At 39.1% G+C, this 11,614-nt stretch overlaps 1 protein-coding gene and 1 pseudogene across 1 annotated transcript; both read right to left on the bottom strand.

The window, feature by feature from the left end:
- Positions 1 to 3,803: 3,803 nt before the first annotated feature.
- On the bottom strand, positions 3,804 to 5,256 carry LOC141761221 (type-2 ice-structuring protein-like; annotated as a pseudogene).
- A 2,008-nt stretch (positions 5,257 to 7,264) lies between these two features.
- On the bottom strand, positions 7,265 to 11,614 carry LOC141761222 (ladderlectin-like). The gene is made up of 6 exons (XM_074624552.1): positions 11,455 to 11,614; positions 9,411 to 9,461; positions 9,176 to 9,285; positions 8,888 to 9,022; positions 8,691 to 8,802; positions 7,265 to 7,562 (listed from the first exon to the last, which is right to left on the bottom strand). The coding sequence occupies exons 1-6, from the start codon at positions 11,612 to 11,614 to the stop codon at positions 7,495 to 7,497; spliced, it is 636 nt and encodes a 211-aa protein (XP_074480653.1). The 3' UTR covers positions 7,265 to 7,494.

Consider the following 11,614-nt stretch of genomic DNA (forward strand, 5'->3'; position numbering starts at 1 on the left):
AAGAGGGCATAGTTGTACCTTGATCTCTAGAGCAATAGTTAGAATATCAAAAACATAGCACCAAAAATGTCACCAATATATATATATATATAAACTTGATGGAAATTTATGTCTGAAATAAGTGCTGGCAAGTTAAAAAGCACATTTTGATATAAAAAAAGACAAAAGTTAGGAGTTTGTATCAATCAAGGTTTTATTTCAACAATCAGTGATTTTACAGCTGACGTCTTGATGGTGTCTGAATCAGTTTATTATATAGTAAAGTTTATTGTGATCTCACCAGAATCGTGTCGACGCTGTTTTAGGCTCTTCAAACTAAAATTACAAACAAAAACAGTTGTCAGTCGTAAATGACAGCAGAGGTGTTGTTCTCACAAAATGGGTGAATATAGTAATAAAATAAAGAAATAACAAATACAATTTACAAGTTCTCATCTTCGGTCCTACTCTCACCTATGGTCATGAGGGTTGGGTCATGACCAAAAGAACGAGGTCGCGGGTACAAGCGGCCGAAATGGGTTTCCTCAGGAGGGTGGCTGGCGTCTCCCTTAGAGATAGGGTGAGAAGCTCAGTTATCCGTGAGGGACTCGGAGTAGAGCCGCTGCTTCTTTGCGTCGAAAGGAGCAAGTTGAGGTGGTTCGGGCATCTAGTACGGATGCCCCCTGGACGCCTCCCTTGGGAGGTGTTCCAGGCACGACCAGCTGGGAGGAGACCACGGGGAAGACCCAGGACTAGGTGGAGAGATTATATCTCCACACTGGCCTGGGAACGCCTCGGGATCCCCCAGTCAGAGCTGGTTAATGTGGCCCGGGAAAGGGAAGTTTGGGGTCCCCTGCTGGAGCTGTTGCCCCTGCGACCCAAACCCGGATAAGGGATTGAAGATGGATGGATGGAAGTTCTCATCCAGTGTCTCTGAATTCATTGTTCAGTTATCTCTTTCAGTATGCCAAATAGTGAGTTGAGTGGTTTTTGTATCAGAATGACTCTCTTTTCTCTTCCTAGCTGCAACTAACAATTATTTTCATTATCAATTAATCTGCAGACCAATAAATCAATGTATTGTTTGCTCTATGAAATGTCAGAAAATAGTAAAAAAAATCACATTCACAAGGAATCCATCGGTACCAACCATGTCATACTAGCTTGTCATGAAGGAGGTTAAATAACGCTCCAAACTTACGCTAAATGTTGTCGAGGAAAAACTGTCATGGCCATTTTCAAAGGTGTCCCTTGACCTGCAGGGGTGTAACAAAGTAGGGGGCTCATCCGTGATTAAAACCACATGCAGTTTGGGGGCAAGCCATAGTCAAGTCAGCACACTGACACACTGACAGCTGCCGTTGCCTGTTGGGCTGCAGTTTGCCATGTTATGATTTTGAGCATACTTGTTATGCTAAATGCAGTACCTATGAGGGTTTCTGGACAATATTTCCCATTTTTTTGTGTTGTTAATTGATTTCCAATAATAAATATGTACATATTTTTGCATAAAGCAGCATATTTGCCCACTCCCATGTTGATAAGAGTATTACATATTCGACCAACTCCCTTTAAGGTATATTTTGAACAGATACAAAATATGAGATTAATTTGCGATAATGGCGATTAATCATGGATGATCATGCGATTAATCGTGATGAATATAATATTCCGTTTCTACCAACAGATCCCCCGAAATGTTACACACACAGAGGAAATTTCCCGCAATATGTTTTCACTTCCTGCCTTACAACAGCGTCTTCCATCATATCAATTAAAGGGTATTGATCCTATAAACGCTCCTCTCTGGAGAGGCCGGTGTAATCAAACTTCCTCTCAAATGACTCCAGAGCTGATGGAAGATGCCTGAAGGAAAGCAACCCACAGCTCTGACAAACACAAGAGTAGTACTGTGTGTGTGTTTTTTTTAGTTTGTCTTGTTGAAAGGATAGGAGGAGAAATGCATTTCAACAGGGCCCAGTCAATATAATTGAACATGATTATTGATTAAAAAACAAACTAAAAAGACCCAAAAAACAATAAAAGTAACTGAGGGGTTAAAAACTCCTTAAAAGAAATGTGCACTGACAAATAACTGCCAGTACCAATTTAAGAAAAGCTTGTTTAATTTGAAACTGTCATAAGCTGAGTTTTGTTGACGCATGTGATAGTTGCATTTATCCTCTTTATGATATTTTAACCATGTGTTGTTGTTTATCATTTGACCACCTTTAACCATATAACCATTTGATTATTTTCAACAATATTCAATTTCATTATGTCCATTCACCATTTTGAAAACTACTCGTCTTGAGTTACTTTAAAGGTGATTCATTATATTTTACTGTGTGATTTCTATGATGTGGAAGATGAAGGAATGAGGCCTTGAAAATTGAAGAGCTAAACAGTTCTTAGAAAAGATTTGATAAGAATAAGGAAGGTTTTACTTTTGAGTTTTATCTTTATGTTTTACTAGATGTGATTTTTATATCCAAAAAAACAAGCATTTTGATGTGCATTTGTAACTGCGTAGGTAAATCGCAAGTGCTTCAAACATGTAAGGTGTGTGCGTTTATCTCTCTTTTTTGTGAACTTAGCGTGCCAAGTAAAGTTCATGTTCCTGTGTTAACTGTGTGCAAGGCAGGTGCAAAAACCACAAGTTTGCAGAAGCAACAGGTAAACAGGAAAAGCAACTGTTGCAAACAGGAAAACATCTGCTTAGACAGGGTGTTTCTGTTCTGAGCTGGTGCAGAGTTGCGGGCAGAGTACATGTATATAACACATGAAGTTGAACCGCTTCGAGGCTCGCTTTCCTGATGCTCCGAGAGGTAAGTTCAGTGCTCTCCGCTCTACGGCAAACATTACTGAGATGAAGTAAATACCGAGGCCATGCTGTTATGTTATTAAAGGGAGAATCAGTGAACAGAGTTAAAGATGTAACTTTATGTTTGATTGATTGCTTTGAATAGATCGAACAGTAGGCCAGTAGTTTAATAACATAGTTTACTCCAAGTCGAGAATGGAGCCGGCTAATAGCCGAGGAGGAGTTCAGATTGGGGGTACTACGATAACAACGGGACGTTCACACTGAGAACTAGCCGTTTCTCTCGGGAGCTACGGGATCGCTAGCAACCGTGATACTGATCCTTGAGTGTTATAGGCGGCAGATTAATGAACGTGCCGTTTTTGACACTCTGAGGGCAATCGTCTTGTAAGCTCTCGGTTTATAAATAAAATAGGCGGTAGAAGGTATTGAAACAACTCCTAGAAATAGGATCATAGTGGTAGAGGTCTTTCTGACGCTTGTTTTAACAGTCTCTAATTTTAGTTTAGGTTGTCTATATAAACAGTATATACACATGCTGTAGCAAAAAAAAAGAACATACAGTTGTATTTCAGTGGCTTTAAGATAGCATGAACCCGTTTTAGATAATAACTGAATATCCAGTACAGTGTATTTGTATATGTGTTTTTAATTAAAAACTATAAAGCTCAACTTCTTCTTTCACCTCTTTTCCTGTTGACAAAACTCAAACTGCATGTTCTGTGTGATGGAGATTCTCCTGTGTGCAATCATTAGGCTCACAGACTGGCTTTTTTTCAATGCTTGAGTCTTTTAATTGTGTAGAAGATAAGAAAAACACTCCAGAATGAAAAGGCCAAACAGGCAACATTCATTAAGTAGTTTAACAGTTACAGGAAAGAAGTATAGATCACTACATGCAAGAGGCTACAGATGATGAAGACACAGATAATCACACATCCACCCAACACTCCTGTGGTTGTGATAGGTACTGCATGTTTCTCTCTTATCCAAAGAGATATCATGGCTTTTTGGCGCAGACAAACGGCCATAGGCGAGAGCAAGGCTGGTCGTCAAATTTCTTCTGAGCTGTAAAAAGACATAGGGAGTTATTAAAGGGACTGTATGTAACTTTTTACACGTATAAATTATTTTTTATTTCAAATGAGGGAACAGGTTGTAGCCCAACTTAAAAAAAATGACAACTTTCTGTGTTTCCTCTGTCAGCCTGTAGACTGCTTTTAATGTGTAATATATATATTTACCTCCATGGTTCATCACCAGACAGCCTGTATTACCATTGCCATCAGGCTGTCCTCGAGCCCAGTAGTTGAAATTAAAAGGTGTACCATCACTCCAGAATCAAGTACCAGTCTAAAAGATTAGAATACAATATAATACAATAGACAGTATGGTTTAAACACGCTTTTTAGTTTGTTGCTTTACATTGTGTTTAATCAGTGACATACCTGTTGTGAATCGGAGCCTCCGAGCCATGTCAGTGGATAATTATGAGTGACAGTCTGTATCACATTCTGAATCAAGTTATACTCCTTGAAGCTGTGGACTGATGCTAGGATTCCACCATGGTGCTCACAATATTTCTATAAAGGACAGAGAGAGTGGAGTTATAGAATATGTCAATTAACAACATGTGTAACAGCAGAATGGACGCAGCGTAGAAGCGCTCTGCACTGAACAGCTGATTACCTCAGCATTAGCCCAGGTCATGGGTGTTGGAACGTAAAGGAAACAGCGACCACTGGAATCAGTCCAATCACTGAAGCAAGGTGAAGACCACTTGAACACGTGACTCTTCACTGAAAACACAATTAGAAAAGATCTGAACAAGGATTATCAGAGCGTTTTCACTTAAAACGGCTGGAAATGGAGCTGAAGAGAGTGAGAACAGTTAAGTTTCAGCCGTAAAACCGAAACAACGAGGTGAAAGACACTTTCAGTGATCTCATCATCTCAAATCATCTACCTGTCTCTTAGACCCCATTCCTAATGGCATTGGACAAAAGACTTGTCACTGTACCTGTCTTGTTAGATCTTCTTATAAAAAGCGTCTCGAGATAACTTCTGTTATGATTTGACGCTAATTAAAAATAAATTGAATTTCATTTAATTTTGCAGAGCTGATCATAAGAATGACTATATTCATTTGCACAATGCATTTCTGTAAAAAATCTGAACAAATACCAACTCACCTTCTGGAATGAGCAGTCCTGTCTTCTCAACAAGCTTTGCCTCTGGAACAGCTGGAGGTTTGACACACACACACACACACACACACACACACACACACACACACACACACACACACACACACACACACACTTAGTGACTCGGTTAATGTGCTGCTGTCACTCTACATTCACAATAACTGCTGCCCTACGTTAACACTCACAAGCAGCTCTGGTCAGAGCCATCACGGCACAGACGAGTAGAGACACAGTCAGCATCTTCATGGTTGAGAAAATGATGATGATGATGGTGATCTTTAACAAAGAGAAACAGACATGTTAGTTATACTTCTGAAGAACATGAGGACTAGAGTCCATTAGAGGAAGAAGAGATGATGATAAGAGAGATGAAGCCGACCTTCTGCAGGATTATCTTCTTTCTTGTCTGTCAGCTTGTAGCTTCAGTCTTCCTGTGTGGAGGTGCTGAACAAGAGAAACACCAGCTCTTATATACTGTGAATTATCTATCCATCTTTGTTTTAAATAAATATCTCAACGTACTCCACCCCTGTGATCATATCGATGGCTACAGTATTTGTACAGGGTCATCAGAAGACCACTTGCCACTCTGTTGTTTTCTTTAATAGATAAACAAAGTTTGAGCGATGAGACGGTGAAATTCTTCTCTTACTTGGCAGAGAAATGGTGAAGCTTGACACATAAGATTGAAACATAGATATTAAAGTATCATATCAAATGATGAAGTGAAACACATCAGGTACAGTGTAGTGGACTGACCTTTCAGCCCCAAGGCCCAAGAGGAGCTGCAGATGTCCAGGTGCAAAATGTTTGTAACTGTATTCAGGTGGAGCAGGGTGTTGCTGAAAAAGACCATCCGTTCTCATTTACACCTTCCGTGGGTAAATATAAGCTGAAAAATATTGGCAATGGTTGTTATCTTTAGGATTCATATTCAAACATCCTTTTCTGGAAATTCTACTGAACTAGGGAACAGATCCAAAACAATCAAATAAAGGAGCCACGTCACACTACAGTGTAGAGGCAGGGTCACCTTTACTGGATGGGTTAAAACATTTTTCACCAGGAATTACAGTGAGAATAATAATAGTACTAAGCTAGTCATTATGAGGTAGAAGTTTTTCCAATAATCATGGAGTAATATCAGTGTAATACATTCATAATAATCCAATACCAATAGAACAACACAAATTATTGCCAGAACATGCCGAAATTCTTTCTTGACCAAATGCTCGATTCGGATTGGTCAATCACGGCGGTCTGTAGTTTCTCTACAACAGTCCGTTGCTATGGGTGCAGCTCTGATGTCGGACTCTGGCGGATCGTTTTCGTGTCAAAATATTGATTTCTTCAGTAAGTAGCTGTGTAATAAGCGGGATAATGTTAGCGGGTCGTTGTTGTGAAAGAATCCCCTTCAGGGCGATGAGAGTGTCGGGGATTCTTTCACAACAACGACCGGCTCGCTGTACATTATCCCTTACACATTAATATTAACAAAATACTGTTATCATATGAAACCAGAAAACCTAAGGGATCCATCGCTACCAACCATGTCATGCTAACATCTGTAGAAGTAATCCCTTTTTAACTATATAAAAATGTGATAAACAATGATAAAAGTATTAATCCTATAACCCTGTGTTTATTACTGAAACAGCATACAATCATAGTGCTGCTGCATAGACCCCCAATGCTGTAACTCACAGCTGTAGTGATGTAATGCTTGTAATGAACTCAAATCACCTCGCAGCTGCAAGGGGCCCAAAACAAAGAATCTGTCTCTGACATAAAGGATGTCGGGGAGGCACCTAGATCATATGTATGGTATAGGGTATATGCTGATTAGTAAGATATTTTGACAGAGACCAGTAGAAGTGAAGAATATTAAAATGTATGATGGCAGGATAGGAGGGATGAGTTCTTTGTTCCAAGTATATAAGGTTATGATGTAAAGCCCACGGACAGTAATGTCCGGACCGGCTCGGGTTTTGGTTGTGTTTGTGTCTGTTGATATTAAACACAATGAAAACTCTGCTTCTTGCAATATTCTTGTACAGCATCAAGTGATTCATTTGAGTAACCTGTGTTGACTTTCTGACACCATTAAAATTGAACATTGAAGAAAATTGAACTGAGATCTCAGCCGTTCCAGGCCCAAGGCTTGAGATTTCAAGACTCAACACATCCTCCATCACATCGTGTTGTAAAAAGTTTTGCGTGTATTAATTTGCAATCATGAGACTCACAGACTGGCTTTTTTTCAATGCTTGAGTCTTTTAATTGTGTAGAAGATAAGAATAACACTCCAGAATGAAAAGGCCTAAAAGGCTACATTCATTAAGTAGTTTAACAGTAACAGGAAAGAAGTATAGATCACTACATGCAAGAGGCTACAGATGATGAAGACACAGATAATCACACATCCACCCAACACTCCTGTGGTTGTGATAGGTACTGCATGTTCCTCTGTTATCCAAAGAGATATCATGGCTTTCTGGCGCAGACGAACGGCTTTGTGACATAGCAAGGCTGATCGTCAAATTTCAGTTCATCTGTAAAAAGACAGAGGGAGTTATTTAGGGATAAATTGTCTGCTTTCTCAGACAATCAATGAACCATAAAAACTATGTATCTAATGAGGCCAAATACTAAATATTTTAAAATTTTGCACAAAAACTAGAGGACACAGAATTTTTTTTAGAGGTTTATCAATAAATACATATATATATATAAGCCCTACACTGAGTCTTGCTGTGCATTCATGGAGTACTTAAAGTGACTGATTGGGGTGGAACTAGGGATGTCCATAATTAACCGTTTAACTGTTAACCAACATTAAACATTTTAATCGATTAACGCTATCGGTTAAAACGGTTAAAAGCAATGTTAATAATTAACTCAAAAGCTGAGCGGCTCAGAGGAGCGGCTCGTCACCTTAAGAGGCGGAGCCGGAGTTGCAGGATACAGGAAGTCGGCTCCGGTCTCTCCAGCTCGCTTGAGTGGAGCGGAGGAGTTGTAGTTTCATAGCATTTATTCACCGACAAATAAACTGTACACACACTGTCTGCTACACCTACGTGGGACTCAGTTGTCTGTTGTCCTGATACAACGCAGCTGGTACACCGCTGCATGCAAGGCACAAATCTTGTCGGTTAACGGTTAAAACCGGTTAACGAGGGTCGGTTATCGGTTAAGAACATTTTTCAAAATTAGCATCCCTAGGTCGAACGATATGTTTTTTTCAGGATTGATACCGACTATTAGCAATCAGGGAGACCGATAACCAATATTGTGAACCGATACACATTTGCAGTGAAAATGAAAATATTGGCTTAAAAAATGGGAACAACATCAACTCCAACCCAAAACTTTGAAGCAGAAAAGTTCAAATTTGATATTTTATAACTTTATGACTGACTCCATCAAATGCTTTGCACAAACCTTCACCTGCCTGGCCAAGCTAAAGAGGAAGTGGTTTCAGTGTGCCAATTTGTCTTGAAGCCAATGGAATGATATATTGTCAGTTGTCCAATAGTTAGTTTAATGTGCCTTGTCCGTTGGAAACCAACCTACCGACCATTATCATCACTTGTACTGATGTCTGCATTGATAATTCTTTAACCATAACCCTGCTAAGACCTCAGGAAAAATCCTTTCTCACGCTCTATATATATATTTACCTGAATAGTTCATCACCAGACAATGTCCAGTCCCATTATTATTATCAGGCTGTCCTCGATCCCAGTTGTCGTACAAAAAAGGTTTACCATCAATCCAGAACCAGGTACCCTCCTAGAAGATCAGAATACAATAGACAGTATGGTTTAAACACACTTTTTAATTTGTTGCTTTACATTGTGTTTAATCAGTGACATACCTGTTGTGCATCAGTGCCTCCGAGCCATGCCTCTGTATCGTTCGAAGTGACACTATGTACCACATTCTGAATATTGTTGTACTGATCGCGGTTGTTCGCTGATGGAAGGTTTCCACCATAGTCCTGACAATGTCTCTATAAAGGATAGAAAGAGTGGAATGGTGTGGAGACACACAAATGACACATTACATATCAAGTAATGCAAAGACAGAAATATGTCAATTAACAACATGTGTAACAGCAGAATGGACGCAGCATAGAAGCATTCTGCACTGAACAGCTGATTACCTCAGCATCAGCCCATTTCATGCGATTTGGAATGTAGAGGAAACAGTGACCACTCCACTCAGTCCAATTAGTGGGGCAAGGTAAGGACCTCTTGACCATGTGACTCTTCACTGAAAAAACATTTAGAAAAGGTCTGAACATGGAGGCATCAATGTAGATTTGAGTGAAAACAGAAAAGTTTCAGCTGTGAAACCAAAACAACGAGGTGAAAGACACTGTGCAGAGCTGAACTCACCTTCTTGAATGAGCGGTCCTGTCCTCTCACCTGGCTCTGCCTCTGGAACAGCTGGAAATTTGACACAGCATTTAGTGACTCGGTTCATGTGCTGCTGTTACTCTACGTTCACAATAATAGCATGCAAACGCTATTTGCTCCCTATTCATTCCAGTGAAGAAGGACAACACGTGGTTACTTCCGGTTGTAAACTAACTGAATAATCAGCAAAATGCGTGTAAAGTATGAAAAGTAAAAGTATTCATCGTGCAGTAAAATGTTCCGTGTCAGTGTTTTACTATTATTTATGATGTTTCTGGATTAATATTACTGCTGCATTAACGTGTATGTTGCATTTTTATGGAGCTTTTTTCCTATCTTTACTCAGGTCTTTCAATTTGAGAACATGACTCATTGATTTCACGATCAGATTTTGCAATGCTTTCCCTCAAAACCCTATCCTCGCACTCAAATAGCCCCTACTCGCGCTTAAATTTGTTCTGCTTCTGCTCAAACTGTATGCTTGCACTCAAGATATATTGTTGCTTGCACAGATTTCATGCACTCCAGCTTCAGCCCTTGTCCTCACACTCAGGCTGTCACACTCTACATTTGTAAATCCACACTCTTGCTTCTGTTTGATTTTCCTTTACTTTATTAATGTATTTATTTTTATGAATTTCAAAATGTATTTATTTATTTTCTATTTATTTATTTATATTTGCATTCATTTTTAATTTATTTTTAAATGTGTGTATTAGTTTGTGTATTTATGCATTTAATTCTGCACGATTTTCCCATTGCATTGACCCCTTATTTATTTCCCTAATCTTATTTGTTTCTGTATTCTTTTCTTTATACATTTATTTGCATATTTCTTACTACAGTGAAGAAATGCAAAGGGGAAATCATGCAGAAATAATTACATAAATACACACATTTAAAAATAAATATAAAAAATAAATAAAAAAGTAAATAAATAAAAGAGTAACTGCAAAATAAATAAATACATTTTAAAATGAATACAAATAAATACATAAATAAATAAATAAATAGGAGTAAATAAAAACAAAGATAGTAGATAGAGTTGTTCCGATACCAATACCAGTATCAGAAATGTGTCCAACACTGGCCAAAATTCGGGATCGGGAATCAACGAGTACGTCAGTCTATGAACTGATTCGATACCAGGGTTTCCGCCAGCCTGAAATGACTCCCCACCAGGCCAAAGCATCGGAGAATTATACATTTTTAAGATGTTTTTTAATCTAAACTGTATTATACAAGTAGCAAACTCCTTTAAGAAATAACTCAGTGCGTAGGTTGTGTGCTTAACGTTAGCAAGTGTCGTGTTTGCGGTCAAGAGAGAGACAAAGAGAGCGAAGGAGCGAGTGTGTGTGACGGAGTGACAGTGAGATGAAGTCAGCCGTAATAGCTGTGAGCGTAGCGTTGCAGTGTGTGTACAGTTTAGACTGTCGTCGGTGAATAAATGCTACAACTCCTCAAGACACAAGCCAAGTTTCCGTGTCTTGTAGGTTTTTTTTCCATACATGAATCGGCGCGTCAGCCCAGCACGGCAGGGATTTACATCTCCATTACAACAGCTGTGACTAATGGCCGTTGTATTTTTATTTAAAAGCTTTTACTATGATGGGTTTTCATCACCAGCAGCTTAACACGACTCATATGCAGCTGAAAAGCGAAACAGTAAAATAAAGCAGATATTTTAAAGTACAAACAGGGAAGCAGGAGATTCTATTAGAAGCTACAAAGGTACTGAGAGCTGAACACACAACGTCTTTCTCACTGGTCTCCTGCATGCTTGTTTGTGGGGGGTTACTAAATAGCAAGCTGCTAAAATCTGTTAAACAAGGTACAAGGATGTACGTAAAAGAGTACAAATACTTGCAAGAACTAAACCTGAACCGCAACTTCAGGTATCGGAACATCTCCAGCTGTAGATGTTTAAGGCTGTGCTAATTTTAACTCCTTTATATAAACTGTTGGATAAGACAAATTGTAATCTGAAAAGTAAAAAGTACAAGATGTACAAGTCAACACTCACCATCAGCTCTGGTCAGAGCCATCACGGCACAGACGAGTAGAGACACAGTCAGCATCTTCGTGGATGAGATGATGATGATGATGATGGTCAAAATGATCTTCAACAAAGTGAAACAGACGTGAGAGTTATACTTCTGAAGAACGTGAGGACTAGAGTCCAT

The sequence above is a fragment of the Sebastes fasciatus genome, chromosome 22 (genome assembly GCF_043250625.1).
Source record: "Sebastes fasciatus isolate fSebFas1 chromosome 22, fSebFas1.pri, whole genome shotgun sequence".
NCBI classification, from domain to species: Eukaryota; Metazoa; Chordata; class Actinopteri; order Perciformes; family Sebastidae; genus Sebastes; species Sebastes fasciatus.